At 53.6% G+C, this 19,878-nt stretch overlaps 6 protein-coding genes across 6 annotated transcripts; 2 read left to right on the top strand and 4 right to left on the bottom strand.

Moving 5' to 3' along the window:
- Nucleotides 1–1,162: 1,162 nt before the first annotated feature.
- V2A60_005326 (uncharacterized protein) lies at nt 1,163–2,582 on the top strand (the record flags this gene model as incomplete). Its single annotated transcript, XM_083256638.1, has 2 exons — nt 1,163–1,630; nt 1,779–2,582. 2 exons carry the CDS (start codon nt 1,163–1,165, stop codon nt 2,580–2,582), a joined length of 1,272 nt encoding a protein of 423 aa, XP_083112764.1.
- Nucleotides 2,583–3,972: 1,390 nt separating this feature from the next.
- Nucleotides 3,973–5,028, bottom strand: V2A60_005327 (putative Sin3 binding protein-domain-containing protein; the record flags this gene model as incomplete). The annotated part of the gene is made up of 1 exon (XM_083256639.1): nt 3,973–5,028. One exon carries the CDS (start codon nt 5,026–5,028, stop codon nt 3,973–3,975), a length of 1,056 nt encoding a protein of 351 aa, XP_083112765.1.
- A 4,531-nt stretch (nt 5,029–9,559) lies between these two features.
- V2A60_005328 (DNA topoisomerase 3) lies at nt 9,560–11,785 on the bottom strand (the record flags this gene model as incomplete). The annotated part of the gene is made up of 5 exons (XM_083256640.1): nt 9,560–10,929; nt 10,986–11,155; nt 11,213–11,391; nt 11,442–11,639; nt 11,705–11,785. 5 exons carry the CDS (start codon nt 11,783–11,785, stop codon nt 9,560–9,562), a joined length of 1,998 nt encoding a protein of 665 aa, XP_083112766.1.
- Nucleotides 11,786–12,526: 741 nt separating this feature from the next.
- Nucleotides 12,527–13,767, top strand: V2A60_005329 (uncharacterized protein; the record flags this gene model as incomplete). Its single annotated transcript, XM_083256641.1, has 4 exons — nt 12,527–12,883; nt 12,938–13,002; nt 13,060–13,286; nt 13,340–13,767. 4 exons carry the CDS (start codon nt 12,527–12,529, stop codon nt 13,765–13,767), a joined length of 1,077 nt encoding a protein of 358 aa, XP_083112767.1.
- Nucleotides 13,768–14,269: 502 nt separating this feature from the next.
- Nucleotides 14,270–15,702, bottom strand: V2A60_005330 (uncharacterized protein; the record flags this gene model as incomplete). The annotated part of the gene is made up of 2 exons (XM_083256642.1): nt 14,270–14,874; nt 14,928–15,702. The coding sequence occupies 2 exons, from the start codon at nt 15,700–15,702 to the stop codon at nt 14,270–14,272; spliced, it is 1,380 nt and encodes a 459-aa protein (XP_083112768.1).
- Nucleotides 15,703–18,302: 2,600 nt separating this feature from the next.
- On the bottom strand, nt 18,303–19,414 carry V2A60_005331 (4-nitrophenylphosphatase; the record flags this gene model as incomplete). Its single annotated transcript, XM_083256643.1, has 4 exons — nt 18,303–19,063; nt 19,118–19,186; nt 19,249–19,270; nt 19,346–19,414. The coding sequence occupies 4 exons, from the start codon at nt 19,412–19,414 to the stop codon at nt 18,303–18,305; spliced, it is 921 nt and encodes a 306-aa protein (XP_083112769.1).
- Between the last annotated feature and the right edge of the window lie 464 nt (nt 19,415–19,878).

Raw genomic sequence — 19,878 nt, forward strand, 5'->3', positions numbered from 1 at the left:
ATCACAGGATCGTGGAGCCTCAAGTGATGGAACGGCCGAAACCGCGTCTATGATCATCGATTCTGGGGTAAATATGACAGTGCACTAGTAGTCCTGCGCAATGAAGAAGCAATCAATTGCCCCCCTCAGACTCAGGCCCACGGGCTCGGGTACGCACCTGTCTGTGGAGCTACAGGGGAGGGAATAACAGGTCGGATGCAGACAAGCCCACGGAACAACAATGACAGTACGGAGTACGAAGTACTGATGCTTGAATTCTATGGTATGTGGGCGTCGTTCGATGTGCTTCCCGTTGCGCCACAAAGCAGGTCATGAATATGAGTAGTACGGAGGCTCTTTCACAGAACGTCACGATCTTGGTTGAAGGTTATAACGATGCGAGATACCCACCAAACAACCTCTGCTACTCCGTAGTCCGTGCTGAAAGTGCATTTAACTACTTATTGCCTGTCAGTGACGAATCCTATCCCAGCCAAAGAGGTTACTGGTAGTGTAACCGCATTGATTTCATCACAGGGATTGGCACGGACGGCACGGCTTTTCGCTGCTTTCAGCTTTCCCCCAGCCCCGGGCTACACCCTGTTGTCGGATTAGGCTAGCGAATCAACTCCAACCCTGCATGGACCGGACCCTCGTATTCGAAACTAGGCTGACAGCCTTGCCACTTATAAGCAGCCCGAGGGGGGGGGGGGGATCTCGCGAGTCAAGCAAGGGTCTCCCGGGCAGAATAGGGGAGGAAGAAAGCATGTTTCGTGGAGGCTATCCGTTTCAATCAGGCTGCGGACGGGCGAGTTGCGGATTTCCTGCACTCTCCCCCGTTTTGCCTCCTTTTTCGTCTCTACCTAGATTTCTCGTTGAAGTCTCTTGATGGCCACTAAGAGCCATGGTGTTGAGAAGGTAATTTTTTTATGGTGGTTTATAATACCCCTCTAGGACACAACTTCGGACATTGTGATACATTCATTATCGCGCCTACTGATCAGGCCTCTCTGTCGATTCCCTCTTTCTCCGGGAATAAGACACCGGTAACCAGTCCAGTTCTCCCAGCCTTCCCTCTCCATCGAGGCTACAGTCCTCATACGTGGAATATACTCTCTCTCTTTCATTGCTTCTTTCGGATACACACGCACGTACACTCTCCTTCTCCGGCTCCCTCCCGGCCATGGAAAAATCAAGCAGCTGGCGCGATGTGCCATCGTCGCTCCTCGGCGGCGGACGCTCGCGCTACCTGCGCGTGGCGGCCCTCGTTTGTCTCTGCCTCGTCCTCACGTACGTCTACAGCAGCAGCAGCAGCAGCACCGGCGGCGGCAGCGGTGCCTTTGGTGGTCGACACAAGGTCAACACGGGGCCGTCATCGAAAACGGCGGTACCCCGGCCGTCGCGCGCGGAGCGGCGGCTCATGGACGCGGCTGGCAACGCGACACTCGGGTTCGGTTCCATCCAGTTCATCAACCTGCCGCTGCGGTTCGATCGACTCGACGCGGCGACGCTGCAGGCATGGCTGTCGGGCGTCGACATCACCGAGGTCCACGGCGTGGGCATCGCCGAGATCAACGACGTCGGCATGCCACCCGAGCACCTGACGCGCGTGAAGAAGACGGAAAAGGGCTGCTGGCGAGCCCATGCTAATGTATGTATCTTGGCATTTTTCCTTTTGAGCATCCCACCACACACGAAAAAACAAAAAATAGGCCCTTGATCAGGATCCGGCCACGAGTGAAACCGAACAAAAAGTTTGAAAAGAGTGGCATCGCTGATTACCAAACGTTTCTTTGTAGATCTGGAGCCAGATGCTCCGCGACAAAACCCCCGCAGTCCTCGTCCTCGAGTCTGACGCCGCCTGGGATGTCGAGGTGCGCGCCGTCATGCACAGGCTCAACCAGCACTTCACGTACCTCCTCGACGCGCTGCAGTCCAGAACACTCCCAAACCCGGGCTTCCGGGCACGGAGCGATCGCGGCGGCGGCGGCGGCGGCGGCGGCCCGCTCGCCCTCGACCCGGACGACCCGTGGCACAGCACGCACTGGGACCTGCTGTCCCTCGGACAGTGCTTCGAGGACCCCAAGCACAAGGACGAGGCGGTGCGGTACCCGGACCCGCACGTCGCGCCCGGCAGCGACTACTGGGGGGACGCGCTCGGCGCGGAGCGCGTGGTGCGGCGGTCGGGCGGCATCGTGTGCACGACGGCCTACGCCGTCTCGCAGACGGGCGCCGCCAAGCTGCTGCTGCGCTCCGCCGTCGACCTCGACAACCCCATCGACCTGGTGATGCGGCGCATGATCCTGTCGGGCGACCTCGTCGCCTACAGCGTCATGCCCACCGTCTTTGCCCAGTGGGAGTACATGGACGGCATCGGCATGTACGAGCGCGGCGCCAACTCGGACATCCAGGGCGGCAACAGCGACGGCGCCCTCAACCTCACCGGCTGGGACACGGTCAAGAGGACGGGCAGCGTCTGGCAGCCCAAGGACGGCCACCCCAGCATCGCCTTTGCCGACATGGCCCTCCAGAGGGCGTGGAAGCTCATCCTCGGCGACTCGCCGCTCGAAGCGAGCCAGTTTAACGAGGCGGACGGCAATTAAGAAGAAAAGCGGAAAAGGGCAATTTGTTCAAGATGAGGGCGAGCTGGGTGTGGCGATGGGATGTTTTCTTTTTCCTGGTTTTCTTTTTTCTTCCTCTTCTCCCGTACAAGAAAGGTACATCGTGTCTGAAGATACGTCATGTTTCGTGTTGGCATGTGTAGAATATTGCATCAGCGGTGTGTTTGGTTTCTTTTCTCTCGTTTCGCCTTTTTCTTGTGTGGATAGATATTTCTGAGCCCGAGCTGGGCAGTCAAGGGTCGGCTTTTCTTTTTCGCTGTATACACAATACTGAGTACGAATGCAAACAAGAGCAAGACGATAACGTTACGTGCACAACAATTCGACATGATATGGTTTCTGCGCGCGAGCGATCACGATACAGATGAGAGAGACAAGACACTTCGGTGATCAGAAAAGTAGGATCAAGAGTTTCCATTTGACGCAGGCATGCCACAAGTACGACTAGCACGAGGAAAACTACCTAAGCAAAGAGCGGATTGCTCTTGATGTCCCAAAAGAAAAAAAAACCAGGGTCCTATTCATATCCCCATACTCTTGTGCTCAGGCTTGTGTTGAAGCAAAAGAGTGCCCTCACCATTCGAGGCGCGTGTTCGGAGTTGTCTTCTCCGCAACCGAAAAGATACTCGGCTAGTTGGATGTAGTAATGACCCAGTATCCTTCCATTCACATACTCCAAGGCTCGGTGGAGCCATCAAGTCATTCCGTTCTATATAAGTATATTTGTTTCCGCCAGGGTTGCCAGCAATAGGCAAACCCGACGCGTAATTATTATCTGTGGTGTCGCAGAGTGTTGAGGCATTCCAAGTTTCACTGTTCAACAGCTAAGCCGGAGCAAGGTGCCAATGATGAAGTGTCAAGCAGAGAATTTCCCCACGACACGAATAAAAAAATAAGAGTGTTGAACTGGTTCGAGACATTTGCCAGCAAAGGGATATGTGCAAGAAGATAAAAAGGAGCAGAAGCGAACGACAAAAAGCCATTAAAAAGAGATACCAGGAGAAACGTAAAGTGACGAGTATGTCACGGGGTTTCCGCCAGGCAAGTGATGGTTGAGCTTCGCGCTGCGGGGGTATCTGCCCAAATGCCAGCTGTTGCCAGAGACCAGAAAATTTTTCAGAGTTGAGAGAGTGAGAGGGGAAAAAGCGCAAAAGGCAAGTGTTGTTGTGAACCCGTGTCATCGTAAGCATCGGTAATGTCGCCGTTTCGCCGTCGAAATCACCAGCGTGTGACAAGCATTCATTTTGGCCCAGCCAAGTTGGCCGGGTGTATTTTGATATCCGGACCCAGTTGCATAAACCGATAGGAAGAGGGTGAAAAATAAATAAATAAAAAATCGCACCAAAAAGAAACGCCGAGCATGCATGTCGTATTATACAGAACCGAGTCGTAGAAGGGCTTCGACGGCCTCACGCTCCTGAGCGCCAGAGGCACCAGCGAGCGCAATCATGTCGAAGCCAGAGGTTGGGAGACGAGCCATGCCGGACCGGCCGGGAAAAGCACGCATGCCCGTAGCATTATACGTATGGGCGACAGGCGCGTCGGGACCGGACATGGCTGCAGCCATGTTGGGGTAGGATTCGGCGCGCAAGGCGGCGGCACCCATGGCGGCCCAGTCTTCGTCGTCAGTGACGTCTTCGGGGTCGTCATTCATGGTGACATCGTCGTCAGGGGCTTCGGAGCAGGAAGCGGATTCGTAGCCGTCCATGGACATCTTGTCAGCTTCGTCCTCCATCATGGAGATGCCGTGGTCGTCGTGGGAGAAGTGAAAGGACTCGCCACTGGAGCCAAACATGTTTGCCCTGGCCCTCTCCTGGGCTCGAAGGGCATTTCTGGAGATGGGGATGCCGCCGTTGGGCAGGGACTCGGGTGGCGTGGCCTCGCGGTCGCGTCCCGGGAGTCCTCGTCGCTTGGCGTTCCACCGTCCCCAGCCGACCTTTTCAAAATCTACTTGGCTATCGCCGTGGGCGCCGTCTCCACGGCCCTCGAGGGCACCGACGACCAGCCTGCGGGCCTTGGTCGGGGGGATGCCGGAGAAGCCGGGAACCGATGTGGTCAGGTATCCGATGATGTGTCGTATCGCGAGAGGTCCGTGGTTGAGCAGGATCTCGGGGAGGTGATACGTGGCCAGCATGGCGCTGGTGATGGTACCAGAGGCATCGTGATGCGGGGAGACGGAGCGCTTGGGGCCGCGGGCGTCTTCGTGGAGGTCCAAGTCGGAGTCGATGGGCTCGAGCTTGGCCGCCTTTTGAAGCTGGGCCTTGAGGCCGTGTGCGGGAAGCGCAGGGGAGATGGAGTTGGGAGGAGTCGGGAGGTTATGAGATCGTGTCACAGTCGCCGGGTCGCTCCGATCCGCTACAACAGTCAAGTTGTCTCGGTTCAAGGAGGCCTGGGGGATGTCACGAGCAGCTGCTGCCATGGAAGCCATGATGTATGTACCAGGTGTATAGGAGGGCTTCAGAACAATCTGGTGGAGGCCAAGGCGAGTTAGCGTTTGGATACTAGTTTCACAAGAGGGTGGTGAACGCGTTAATGTCGGCCGAGAAAAGGGAGGGATGAAGATGCAAGAGGCCAAGGGCGACGAAGCGCAAGCGACGGCGAAGTGAGGAGCGCCTTTGAGGGTTGCGATGCAGGAGCCGGTGGTGAGGTGCAGTTGAGTCACTGGGGACGCAAGGGTACGTACCTAGACTGTCCCGAAGCGGAAGTTGGCGAGACTGGTATAATAAAAGTAGAGCTTGAGAAAAAAATAGGCAAGACTTTATTTTCGATGGGCAGGCGGGCAGAGCTGGCGCGACTCTCTGGACTGTGACAGATGACTCTTGATTATTGTAGGATGGGATGCGTTGTTGTTGTTGCTTTGAAGAAGAGAAGGAGGGAGGGTCAGAGGCGCGGCGAGGAGAGACACGAGTTATGTATACCTAGCCTCTAGGTAGGAAGGCAAGTAAGTAGGTCACTGCTACCACTAACCTACATTCTACCACCTTGGGTACTAAGCCAGCTAGTTAGTAGGCTTGGCTTGGGGGTGGACAAAGCCCTGTAGCGAAACGCTGCACCGCTGTAACGGACGGTGCGCCAGCGGACGACGACGCGACGATGGGAGCGACGAGAAAAGGAAATGGGGGCGTGTGTGTGTGTTTGTGTGGCTACGGGGGGTGTGTGGCGTTGACCTTGGCTTCACTCGGTATCGTTCTTTTTTTATCGAGAAGAGGTATTCATTAGCATGGCTAGCCGCGAATAGTGACCTTTATTATTTGCCGTGAGAGTCAGTCGTCGAGTTGTCTTATAGGAGGGGAGGGAAGGAGGGGGGGGGGGGTCTCTAGGGGAGGCCGAGCGAGCCACGCCAGACCAAGCCTGAGCCTAAATGGGAGGCGCGGGTTCTGTTGGAAGTTGGTAGGGCGGTACGTTGTGTGGCAGGTACACTCTGTGCTCGGGAGAGGCGTGGCAGGTGACAAAGACGCCTGTTTGGTGTGTCAACCGGACGCCGGATGAGTGGGAGGGCGGTACTTTTGAATCGTGTGTCGGCCAGCGCCCAGCGGCAGGTACCTTGGACGCGACATGGTGTCGTCAGTGTGGAGGAGTGTGCGTTACGGGCCCCGCTGTTTTTGGTCGATGCAGTGGGCTGTCCAGCGACGCGAGCTGGAGAGGTACTTGCGAGCCTTGTACTTACCTGGTCCTCACTATTCCTGCCCATGCCGGCTCGGCTTCTGGGCAAGACCAGAAAACACACAAAAACTCTTTCCGTCCTTTGTTCTAAACTCGGGTGAGGAGGGTAGGCTGACACATGAAATCGGGGCCATATATCCCATGACTCCAGCCGCAAAACCAGGCCCGGCGCTGCGACCTCGGGATGCAGACGTGTGTGAGCGCACGCACCGGCGGCGCTTGTCGAGGCTTGGACGTGCTTGTTGCTTTGTGCGTAAAAGCATAGCAAGGGAGGCAAAGGGTGCCCAACTAGCTTATCAGTACCTACGTGTTCCGGCTGCATCACTGGCTCGTACTTGTTGTGCTGCCACGCAAAAACCAGCGCTCGTGTATCGCTCACTTACAGCACTAACCTATGTGTACACAGGCGATGATGGCAGGGAAACGGGCTACCTGCCTGACGGCTGCCTGTTCTGCGCCGCCACAGGATCTGACTGACCAGTAAGCTGACCTAATGGCGGCACACTACTCATGCCCGCAGCCTCAATGGCAAGAGAGAAGCGCAGTAATCCGCAAGTACTTACTCTGTAGTTACTGCAAACAGCAACCACAAACGAAGGTGCGCCAACTTTTTTTTTCCTAACCCTAATTATTTTCGTGCGCGTCCTTTCTCGGGGGCGTGTTTCTTTCTTTTCTTTTTTCCTTCTCTCCTTGTGCGGTGGATCGTTACGGAACGCATAGTTCATCGCCGGGTTCGCCTTTGACATGATGGTGTCTTTTTCTTTTTCCCCGCACGCCCGCGAGATCGGAGCCCCTCTGGGCCAACAAAGGGCACAACGTGGGCGCGTCGGTTGATAAGAATTCGCGGGGAGTTGTGTAGGCGTGAAACCAATCCGGTCCAGCGCAAAGCTAAAAGGGAAAAAACGGGTTGCAGTGCCTACCATCCCACTTACAGTAGTGCTCTGTGGCTTGTTGATTACATGAGAACCTACCGAGTAAGTCGAAAGACGCATTCTCATTCCTGTGATCGCGTTTGTAGGGGGTTGTTGTCCTGTACTATTATGACTGACTACCCAGTATACCCGATTTTGATTGACCTTGTCTCGCTTAGAAGGGGACACTTGGTTGCCCCAAAAAAAATCACCGGTAGACTTTGATCGTAATCGTGTATCAGGCATCACGGAGGAGCAAGCCGGCTTTCCATCACAGTATCTATCCGTACTGTGAAATATTTAATTCGCGTATCGCCCAATTCAAGACTATTAGTACTCATTATTACTACGCAACTGTTTAAACTTGCCTCGGCGCTTTATAGTGGACTCGACGCCCCCAAACGGGCACCCTTCCCAGCCTGCCAGCTTCCAGCAAACCCCCCGGCCGCCAACTCCGCCCTACCCGCTAGGATTACAGCGCATCTTTTACAGCGTCTAGCGCGCTCTCCCAGCCCATTGCCTCGCCCACATGCTCTTTTCCATTCGTCCACGACCGGCCCCGATCTACCATGACCATTCGCCAATTCGCCCTATACCAAATCGACTTGGTGATTTTTTTTTTTTTCAAACAAAAAAAAAATTGACAAGAATGAGAGAAATCCCCATTTGTGTGTGCTTCACAAAGTAGTTTCCAAAAAAAAAAAAATTTGTGCGTCATCAACACTGCCCTCGTCCCCCCCGCCCCCTTTCCGTGTAAGTCGGCCGGCCCTCTCCCCTGTCCTCAAATTGGATTCATAATTACCCTTCATTTAACTACAAGTCCAGCTATATTTTATTCCCCCTTTCCAATCTCCTCTCTCCTCTTTCCTTTTTTTTTCTTTTCTTTTTCTTCTTTAGGTCTTGCAACACCAAAAACCCTCTTCTCCCGTAATGGACGGGGTGCATGTGTCATGACAACAATCCACTTCTTGCCTCGCCCTCGGTCCCGGCCTGACTAAAACTGACGTGCATGGAGAGGATCCATCCCTCTCTCACTCACTCACTCACTCACTCACTCTTCTGCTGAAAATAGCCACATCGAACAACGTTGGTTTATTTCCCTAAAGTGCTTTCGTCCTTGCAGGGGAAACAGGGGGGGGGGGGGGGGGGGCGTGTGTCGTGTCGCAGCAACTGCCCCAGAGACTTCTCCACCACTGGGTTCTCGAGCCTTGGCGTCTCTCCCTCTGTCCAGCCCCGTTGACAGCTCGTGGTCGCTCCCAGTGGCTCATGGGAGTCCTGGCGTGCCGAGAAATGGATCCTTTCTCTCGTTTACACTTGGGTCATTGCCGGATCGGATGACGAGTGTTGAAGACGGAAAAATATGCCAATGATCAAATGACTTTTTTTTTGCAGAATTGTGAGCCATTTTTCAACCCTGGGCAATGCCACCGTTATCCGAGAGCGAGAGCTTGTGAATTTCGGCTGAAATTATCTCGTCAACCTTTTCTTATCATCCAAGATTGGTAGGTAGGTAGGTAGGGTTACTATCGCAGCACGCGTACTGGCAGTGACGACCGTCTATCGCGTCTTGGCTATGACAACAAAACTCTCTCCAGCCCACTTCCCCGCGCGGCCGGGCTGAGATAACACACCTAGGCCTGAGCGTCACTTTGTTTTCAAGTATTGTGATTGCCATTTTTTTGTGCGATGGCGATAAAAAGCCCTAAACCTATTGCCAAACAAAGGACTCGGTCACACCTTGGTTTGGTTCGTCCAACTGCCACCTCTCAACTCGTCACAGCCACCAACCGACCGACTCGGCCAACCATCGTCGCATATCCGGCCAGGACTCTACCATCGATCCACACACCACAAACCACGCGTGTATCAGTGAAAAGCCGATTCCGGTCGGGGTCAGGCATTCCCAATGAAAGCTAAACAAGATGAAGAAAGAAGTCGACGAAAACAGTCTTCTTCCTCTCATGGTTATGCGGTCCCCGTCCTGTGTAAATCATCTCGGTGCCATCGTGCTGCTTGCTGATCCGTCATTGGCCGCATGTGCGATATAAAAAAAATTAACCTCCGTAGAACGACTTGGTACGTTCCAGCTTTGTAATCGCCTCAAAGACGTACCCCGCTCTGCAATGCGCCCTGGCTACTCCGTACAATTGCAGCTTCTACACGGTCGACCTGCGCTCGTCGTCATGCAGCTTGCCCCTCCTCTTCCCGCTGCCCAACCCAAACAAGGCAGCTGGATCCGTCATGCCCAGTATATTGGCAAACCACGCGCCGCCAGCTGCAAGCAAGAATTTTCAGGTGGTGGTGCTGTAGTCTTATTCCATTCCACATCTATCCGTCTTGTTCTATAAGATGTCGTCAGGATGGTAGAAATGGCGCCTCTCTTTGTCAACCCGGTTGGGAAAATACAAACTCGCGACACGCCCTCTTCAGCACGCTCAACCTTTCCTGGGACTGCATAAAGACTTGTCTGTATTGCGAGATGCTTTCCCGTAGCATAATGTCCTTGGTGAGCCGGCCTTCGCATATCGCCTTCATTTTGAGCTCCATCTCTTTTCGTAGAAATGGCTTGCCAAGACTCGTCTCAAAGTTCATCCGGTCAAAGCCCAAAATCAGAGCTACTCCGAGCTGCGTCGGCACAAACACCCTGACGTTCCCTCCTCTACCTCGCCCAGTCGCTCCGCCGCCGCCACGCCCGCCTCTTCCGCGGCCCCGTCCACGCCCCCGGCCCCGTCCGCCTCTACCTGCTTGCGTGCCGTCGGAGGAGTCGTCGTCGTCATCGTTGGCACCACCTGTTGCACCAGAACGGTCAATAGTCGCCACGTATTCTCGGTCCTGTATTTTTTGAATGTGCTCGGCCATGGTCGCATCTGTGCCAATACCGTTGGCATCCATCAGGGCAATAAGATCGGCCTCGGTCAGGTAAGATGGTGGCCCTGTCTTGCCCTCTGTCATCATGGCCTCTGTCGGCTCAAATTGCTCTCCAACAGTAAATTTTGGCAGCTCTGCCGTGTCGTTCCATTTCTCGTAAACGTAGACGTCGAGGTAGTTCCTCTCCAACACTATGACGCCATGAGCGCTAAACATCTCCTCGCCGTACTGTAGGTCAATCTCTGTTGCAGAACCCTTGGCGTCTTCTGAGCAGCAGGCGAGGAATCGTCTCACAACGTACTCGTACAGGCGGCCTTCGTCATAGTTCAAAACACTCGGTGCAGCATAAGTGATAGGATGGATGGGCGGGTGCGCTTTGTCATCGTGCCTTCCTTCGCGTGGCTGCTGGAAACCTCCGTTCACGAGACCTTGTGCAAACTCGCCCCAGCGCTGGTCAGGAGTCTGCTTTTGCACCAACGCTCGTAGATTCATGCCTTTGTCGAAGCGGTCCGTCTCTGTTCTTGGGTAGCTGATGAATCCTCTATTGTAAAGAGTTTCAGCAATTGTCATGGCCTGCTGACCACTCATTCGAAGTAAGCGAGTGGCTGCCTTTTGGAGCTCGATCGTGGTAAGCGGCAGCGGCTTGAATTTGCGGGTTGGCTTTTCCTGAACCTTTGTAATCTTGGCCAGTTTGGCAGCCAGACATCTTTCATAAACAATGATGGTCGTCATGCGATCAAACAGCCGATATCGTGACCAGCTAAAGACGACTTGCTTGCCTTGACGGTTGTGGGTGACCTTGATGCCCCAGAAAGGTTCTGGGACGAAATTCTTGACTCGAAAATAGCGGTCTACAACGAAGCCAAGAGTTGGAAATTGACAGGAGCCTTGGAATAGCAGAGTTCAGCTCAAAAATCCTTGAAAGAGACACAGGCAGACTAACCGTAGCTGAGTGTCAGATTTTCCATCGGTCCACCCAGGGGACGTAGGTTGTTGGTCATGAACCGTGTAAAAGCGTAACCGATTCGCAGGTCCAGCTCCATCCGCGCCGCGACTGCGTTTACTTGTCTCTCGTCCAAGTTTATAAGCCGGGTGGCGGCGGATAAAACGTGGCTATATCGAGTCAGTGCCTTGGAAGAGACAAAAAGGGATCGGGTTATAGCATCTTACGCTCTTTCGACATTGCTGAAGCGAGCACGCTTGACTTGGATTTGGGCATTCCCCTTTTTGGCAGCATCAACGATTTCCTGGCCAATATGCTCTCCTTCACGATCGCAATCCGTCCAGATGACGAGCAGGCGCGCATACTTTGCTTGGTCCGCTAGGTTTTGAGCAATGTTTTTCTTGTCCTAGTACTGGTTAGATGCTACTTTTTTTACAATTTCATAACGCTCCATACATCGTATACACTGCTGATGACCGGTGCGTTGAAGAGAGACTCTGGGGGCGGGAAGCTCCAATTCTTGTGCTCAGCGGTAAAGTCGAGATTCGTGAGGTGCCCGGACACGCAAGTCATGGTCACTGAGCAATTACCATAAGGCGGCCCGAAATCAAAGTCAAAGGCGTAGTTCTTGACATATTGGTTGCGAGTGTTATGCTAGAGGGCGAAGCATGCCCGTGTTAGCCGGAGCCTCGTCGCGGAATAGCCCTTGTTAAACTCACGGTCTGAAATTGGCCACCGGAGAGATGGCCAGCTACAGCCTTGGAGATGGATGGCTTCTCGGCCACGCATAAAACCCGCATAATGAAAACATGCGCATTCAAACGTAGTGGCAGATTTCATGAGGTTTTGCGAGAGCCAATGGCTGCGATGCGCAGATTCTGTCGTTCACAGTCCAATCGTAAACGCGTCGCGTGATGGCAATTGTGCAGCTGTTCCACCCCTGTTGTCCGGTTCAATCGCATCGTCATGATGTGACTGGATGGTTTTCTCCGGCCTTAATGCTCCATAGTCGGCAAGTACAGTGACTTTTTTTGTAGTCTTCTGCTTCGCCTCTCCGGGACGCTTGTGAATGTCCAAGGAGCAAGTTTGAGATTTCGCCTGAACTGGGTGGGCAGCTGGCTATCGGCTCATCGTGGACCCACCTGAGCTCCAGCCAGCACCACCGATGCTAATAGCTATTCTCGAAACATTGCGGCGTGAACAGGAACCGGATATTGAAGCAAGTATTACCTGCGCATTGGGATCACTTGGACTTGCCTGGTGGCCTCTCACTGTTGAAAACCATGACACCCGCATGGAGCCGTTGCAGTAAACCATGCTTGTTTGCGCAAATGCCTACCAGTACGTACCTAGCGGCGCCGGATGACGTCCCACCCGAACCACGTAGGCCGCAAGACAACCGCTGCTCTCTATGACGCGCGCGAACCCCTGCTCTCCATCAACACATCGCCTCCCCTTTCTCCTCCTCCTCCTCCTGTCAGGCGCATTGATTCGGTCACAAGTGCAGCGATCCTAGAACAAAACATCTTCATATCGAAGCCATGATTCCTGCCATCTTGTCCATCGAGGACTGCGCCGACTACACCAAGACGGTGCGGCCCTTCCTCCCGCAGCTCTATGCCTTGCCGCAAGCGCTTCTGGACAATGGCGCCGATCTCGCCGGACTGAAGAACATTTACGTCCAGACGAACCCGCTCGTCACCGCATGTTCCGTTTCCGTGCTTCTCGGCGCCATCTTCCTCGCCGTTTCAGAGCTCAACCGCAACTACTCCCAGGTCGACCGCATGTGGAGCATCCTGCCCAATCTCTACGTCGTTCACTTTGCTGTCTGGGCCCGTCTAGCTGGCCTCCCGTATCACCGTCTGGACTTGGCTGCTATCGCTACCACCATCTGGAGTGTATGCTGCGTCTTCTCGCTCACCTAGATTCTTCCCACTGACCACAAGACATAGGCCCGTCTCACGTTCAATTATTGGCGCAAGGGCGGCTACAACATTGGCTCAGAAGACTACAGATGGTGAGTTCATGCGCTGATATCAGTATGGTGTCGCACTTCATGCTAACTCTATCTCAGGTGCATCATCATGAAGCAGGTTCCCAAGCCCGTCTTTTTTCTCTTCAACGTCACCTTCATCTCCTTTATTCAGAGCTTTTTGCTTTTTGCCATTTCCGCTGCCCCCGCCTACAACATTCTTCTCTCTACGCGCTTTGAGCCCCAGATTACCGCCGCTGACTGGATGTACTTTTACATCATTCTTGGCCTGGTGCTGAGTGAATGGATCAGCGACGGCCAGCAATGGGGTACGCTGTCTCTTCCAACTCTCGCCAATCTTTGCAATGCTAACATCATTCAGACTACCACCAGGCCAAGCACGCCTACCTCAAGACGGCCAAGGTCCCCAAGGGCTGGTTTCAGGAGGAGCTTGATCGTGGTTTCCTCGCTAGCGGAATGTGGGCATACAGCAGACATCCCAACTTCTTCGCTGAGCAGGCCATCTGGTTTGTCCTTTACCAGTGGAGCTGCTTCGCCACCAACACCCTATACAGTTGGGCCGGCGCGGGCTCCTTTGCTTTAATTGCCCTCTTCCAAGGCTCGACCTGGCTCACGGAGCTCATCTCTTCTGGCAAATATCCCGAGTATGCTCACTACCAGAAGCAGGTCGGCATGTTTATTCCCACTTCGTTCAAGGGCTACTCGCCGCCTCCTCCCAAGGTGCCTAAGATTATCCGCACAAGCGAACTTGCCAAGCTCCAGGAAGAGAAAGAGAAGCAGAAGAAGTAGGCTGGCCAATGTTTTTACTCCAAACAAGGTACTGAACTGGCCGTTTAATAATGTAACGTCGCTTACCCTTTGCAGAGCACCCCCTCTCCAGGCCACTATAGTTTTAAACAAAAATAGCATATATTGGATGCAACTAATAAAATATATAATAAATACATAATAAATAATTCAAAATCCCAATCAAGTTGAAAGATGTTGGTTGTTACTCATGATCAATTATCTTTCTTGTTCAGGAATTTTCAAATATGGTACATGAGGGAATATCTAGTTCTCCCTACTCGAAGAGTGCCTCTCCTTGGCAACAAACTGAATTCCGCCCGTTTGCATGCTCCCAGTCTTATCTGCCGCCAATCTGTGGGACTGGCCCTCCAGGCAGGCCAGGCATGCGCCCCCTTCGTAGCTTTGTCTGCAACAAGCTGCTTCATATTGGGCGCGATGCTCTAAGCAACGGCTTACACGGTATAGGGCCAGTCAAACTCGGTGAAATTGCTGATGAATAACCCTACCAAGGGATGGGGATCTCGTTCCCATTCTCGTCTATATAGATTCCAGTCGGCGCCTCGGCTGGAGGAGGGTAGCTGTCATCACCCTCAAAGGTATGAAGCGGATCGATACCGGTGGTGGCATCTTCTGCCTGCTCCCGAAAGACCTCGCAGCGATCTCGCACCTCGTACTTCATGTCGTCGTTGGGCAGCGACACGTTCGGGTCGTCCAGCTTCTCGCAGACGCTGAGCATGTTGTTGATGCTCTTGAGCCGCTTCTCCCCGGGCGAAGGTTTCGGCTTCGAGGGCTGCTGCGACGCGCGGAGCCGGTCGCAGGCTCTGTCGACGTCATTCTTCCAGCGCTGCTCGCCGCGCATCCAGCAGATGAAGCGCAGCTTGAGCGTGTTGCCGTAGATCTCCGGCACCTGCGGGCCGCCGATGGCCTCCTGGATGCTCGCCATGGCGTTGTCGAACCAGCTGACGGCGTGACCGATGGGGTTGTCCCACGACTTGACCAGGTCCAGGATGTCGTGGGCATAGGGCGACAGCGCCGCGAAGGCAACGGCTCCGCCAGCACGAGCGCCAGCGCGGAATTTGGCTGACACCTTGGCTCTGACGCGACGGCCTAGATCCGATAATGTTAGCCGATGGGTATACGCCGCCATTGCATACACTTACCAGTTGGTGCCTCTGGCTTATACTTGGCCGCGTCACAGGCAGCGCGCCTACCGAGGCCAAAGCCAAAGCAGGAGGGAGCCTTCCTGAGGACGTAGTCGGAGTTTTTGATTTTTGTGCCTCTGGAGGATGGCTTATCGCTCGTCACCTCGTACGCGTGCGAAATGCTCGTCGCGGGAACGGAGCCGACGACGGCAAACTCCCGGTTACGCGCCACTGCCGGGTTCTTCTCCGGGGCATAGATACCGGGCACCCAGTAGCCGTCCGGGACGTCCTTGGGAGCGATGACGTAAATGTAGCCCTTGGTCGCCTTGTCGCCGCTACGACCAAACGCGTACGCCTCGGCCGTCTCGGGCGATCGAGTGAGCGAGACGAGGCCAGAGTTTCCCGCGAAGCTGAGGTGGTTGTGCAGGCTCTTGTCGCTGCCCTGCGGCCCGAAACCCTCGGCGAAGATGACTGATGGTGGGCGCGAGTCGCCGCGGTAGAATAGGCCCTTTTTGCCGCCGCCTGGCGCCTTCATCTTGGAGGCCGCCTCGGCCGTCACGGTCGTGGGGGGAGGGGGACGCTCTCGGATCTCGGCCACTTCGGCTGCGGGATCGCTGGGCAGGATGGTGTAGTTGGAGAGAATCTCAAAGAAGGGGTCGTCGATGAAGTCGAGGTCGAGCTCGACGCCGTCCTCGACCACGATACCGTCGAGGTCGGCACTAGGCACCTCACCAGACTGGGGCGCCGCGACAGCGCGGAGCGCAAGAAGCGCTGTGAGAAGATGAAGCTGCATTTTTACACTTTCACTAATGCGAGTCCCTTGGGTCTCTTTTGATTCGAGTGCGTTGAAGCTGTAGAGAGGCAATTGGGCTTCATTCGACTGGCCTTGATCGCCAGCGACACGGCTATTTATAACAGTTCATCACTGGCAGTTCCTTCACTACGAGCCACCAGCTATCCTCATATCGTACCTCATCGGCCGAGAAGGCTGTAAGTTGCCAGTATTCGCAAACGAGTCATGAGAGAGCAACTCAAATATTCTATAGTGTCTGTGTCGTGCGATTCCATGGCGTTGCTGACAAACAAAGGCCCGACTCTGCTGCGATGATTTAATGAGCCCTAGGAGAATTTTTATGCTCAAACTCCGTGCCAAGACGTCCACTTTTGCCCAACTGCCGAATCGCTCCGCCTCGGAGGTGTAACTATCGTGGCTTGGTTCGCGGTCGTGCGTCTTGTGGGACCCTGTCCATGGTGCGAGGAAGACCTAAGCGACATGGGATGGTAGCGACCCTTGGCGTAGCTATACGCTTCATATGCCAAGTTTAACGGGAGCTGGTAGCCCTACTGCGGCGAACAATTATCGTCATAAGCACACCACACCGCCAGCCACACGTTCTAGATTATAGTTTGCTACGGGCTTTCATTTATGAAGAGGGCTCTGTGGTGCGCATGTGTACATGATTCCATATGATGACATGACTTTAGAGCTGGATATGATCTGTCATCACGGCAGTGTGAATCGTCTCTAGTCTGCCTTTTATGGTTAATTGGTCTGCGATTAGCTTTGCTCGGAAGTTGCATCACACAGTTTCCTTCAAAGACATTCTGGAAGCCTTTTTGAGGGTAAGCGGGTCTCGGCCGGTGATAAGGCAAGTTGGGTCTTGACTTACGCGGCTATGAAATATTCGGTGGCAAGGATGTTGCTCTACTCGTGTTCAAGCCTTGCTTGCTCTACCTTCAAGCCTTGCTTGCTCTACCTTCAAGCCTTGCTTGCTCTACCCCTTGCGGTGCCGGTCAGCGCCGACTAATACATGTCCAACGTACCAGCTTGAGGAATCGCGAGGGTATGGCATTGACTGCAACGATTTGTAATAGGAAAGGACTAACAATGAATCGAACCCACGATGCTTTGGAATAGACTCTTCAAACGGACTGCCATAGTCTAGGAGATTGATACGTTGAGCTAACTTGAGCAGATGGAGCAGACGACCCAGCCCCAACGACAACGGTCGATTTACTTTATTCGTAAGCTTAGAGAAAACAGCATGTCTATAAAATATCTAGTCACATGATATAGAAATCACGTGAATGTTTGCCAGCCACGATGAAGCAATGAACTGATGCCCTTTATTATTAACCCCCCTGAACTTGTATCCGCAGCCAGCACCGTCACTGGCTAGATAAGGCATGATTGTGGACTTCTTCAACTACGAAGTTCTGTAACGCTAACAGACTTATATGCCAAAGTATTTTTTTTTCGAATCGAAAACAGACTGTCTTGTAACTGGTCTACGGTATGATAGTCGAGTGAGCGCCCTGGTTTTCCTTATTGGGGCGGCAAGCATGCTGGTAATCTTCTACAGCGGATGAGACAAAAGTTGCGGCATTGGAATTTGAAGCAGAAAGGGCAACATTGGCATTCTTCATGATGTACATGAAGGGTTGAAAGGCACGTCGAGCATGATAAACTCCTATGCCCAAAACAAGAAGGATTTTACCAAGGCGCGCTGGCGCTGTGTTATTGCTACAGAAGCGCGGACACGAGCGCAGAGGCTTGCATTACGTACAAGTTGCGTAGTTCTGGGAAACTCGGCGCAATTTTTTTGCCAAGTCATATTCCAACTCATATCCCCGGTCATATTCTGGTGAAGCATACAATGTATTGTGACTTCTGACTCGGAAAAATGGGACAAGACTTTGCTGTGACGATTTCGCTGTGACGATTCTGCAAGGGTCGCAGGCCCCGGCCATAGCAGAGCCGATCATTCAGCGCTCCGGTCAATAATAAACCCCCCAGGGTTAGCTCTGGGAGTGCCGGCACGAGATCCTTGTCAGGGAGTAGACAGCATGGATCTTGAGACCGGATGTTCCGGATATCGATTGCGCATTTTTCCCTTATCTCGAGTGGCATATTCCAAGTAGATTCTGCTTCTCAGGAATTTCAAATACACAAGTTTTATATCAGATGGAATCTACAGCACTCCCAAGATCTAAAGGGGTCTTGGCTGTAAATTGTTGACTTTTCTAATTGAATTTTCCCTTCCGACCACTGCGGCTGTTTTCTGATCGATGCGCCGTATCTACTGTAGCGTGGCGAGCCAATACGCCCTTCTAGATTTGGCGAGGAGGACAATCGCTAGAGAGATGCCCGCTTCTTTCTGTAGAAACTCTAGTAATGCTGTCTTCCACATAGGTAGGTGATGCGGTAATCAGAAAAAATTATACTATATAGTGGTCCCCGAAAGAAGCTTCACGAAACTCACGAGCTTATGTATGAGAGTTTTATGGGTAATGGGAGCAGGCCAGAAAAGGAGTCATATGCCATTCAAAAGTTGATCTGCCAAAAATTCAGGTCTAAATAGTCTAGGCTGTTTCTAATTTCGCAATATATTTCTATGCGCATTCTCGCAGGTCGCTCAGCTTGTCGGCGTAGAACGCAGGCACGGCGACGGCATCCTCAGCTTCCCAATCCGCCTTGGAGTGAACGCCCGTCAATACATGGAGCGTGCCGCCCAGCTTTCCCTCGATGCCAAACTTGATGTCGGTGTTGAGCCTGTCGCCCACCATGCACGTCCGCGCGCGGTCGAGCTGGAACTTGCCCTCGACGGCGTCCATCATGGCCTGGCTGGGCTTGCCGAGCGCAAGCGGTTGCTCGCCCACGGCGTTGGCCAGCGGCACGCTGCAGGAACCCGCGCCGAGGAAGATGTCGTGGTGCATGGGCAGCGTCGAGTCGATGTTGGTGGCGAGGAAGCGCGCGCCGCGGCGGAGGTACTGCAGGCCGTGCGCGAGCTTGAGGTAGTTGACGTGAAAGTCGAGTCCGCACAGCACGGCGCCGACCTCGGGGTCCAGCAGCGACCCGTCGGCGAGGCCGGCAAAGTCCTCCGGGGTGATGTCGCGGCGGTAGCTGGGGTCCGTCCCGCCGACGAACGGCACGCCCTCGGACGCGAGCTCATGCTCCACGCCCGCCTCTCCGATGACGTATACCTTGCGCTTGCCGGCAGGGAGCTTGAGGATGCGCGAGATGTAGACGGCGGCAGAGTAGGACGAGCCAAAGACGTCGTCGGGGCCGGCCTCGATGCCCATCCCGGCAAGCTTCTTGACGTAGTCTTGTCGCGATTTTGTGGAGTTGTTCGTCACAAAAACTATTCTCTTTCCTGTGACAATTGTGAGAGGCATCCTTCAACTTTCACAGCCAGGGCATCTACTACCTTTTGACCGCAGAAGCAGGAGAGTTTCTGGGACTCCCTCAAAGACATGGTCTCCCGACCACAAGACGCCTGGATCATCACGGTCAGCCGGCGTTGGCCAGTCAACTCTGAAGGAATCGCAAAATTCTCACCATCGCAATCGAATAGAAAAGTCTGTGGATATGTCATAGAAATTTGTTCAATTAGCCATATGCAGACACAGGATATTGATGGGCCAAAATAGCGCACATCAAACTTATCAATAAAGTCTTTGATACCAGCACCGTCGCCAGTGAGATACTTTACCGAGGCAGCCATGATAAATCCCAATCTACACAAACAAAGGGAAGAGAGGGGGGAATTTTACAGGCGGGCCGCAATAATTTGACAACTTGTGGAAAATGTTTCTGTAGGATGTAAGGTTGAGACTGACCAAGAGTAGGACCGGTGATGATAAGTGATTAGTCATGGACTCTAGGCGGAATACCTTGACGGCGAATTGTTGAGACCCAGCCTTGGAGACCAAGTGCGATGATGTATTAATATCAATCCAGAGAAAAAAGCTTCTTGCCGAGGATCGCTGGCCATTTTTTATCTGTGACGTGGAGTAGGTCCTCACTGTGTTGGCTCTATGCAAGTAAGGCTTCATACAGGGTAGCGTGTGACTTGGCAACTAACACACGACCCATGGGAGCCAGAGTTGCAACTACTTTCATCTTCTCAACAAGTCTACCAATGAAGAGGAAAATCAAGTATATTCTATTGGTATATATATATGGAAT

This window comes from Cordyceps javanica, chromosome 3 (assembly GCF_051103115.1).
Source record: "Cordyceps javanica chromosome 3, complete sequence".
Classification (NCBI taxonomy): domain Eukaryota; kingdom Fungi; phylum Ascomycota; class Sordariomycetes; order Hypocreales; family Cordycipitaceae; genus Cordyceps; species Cordyceps javanica.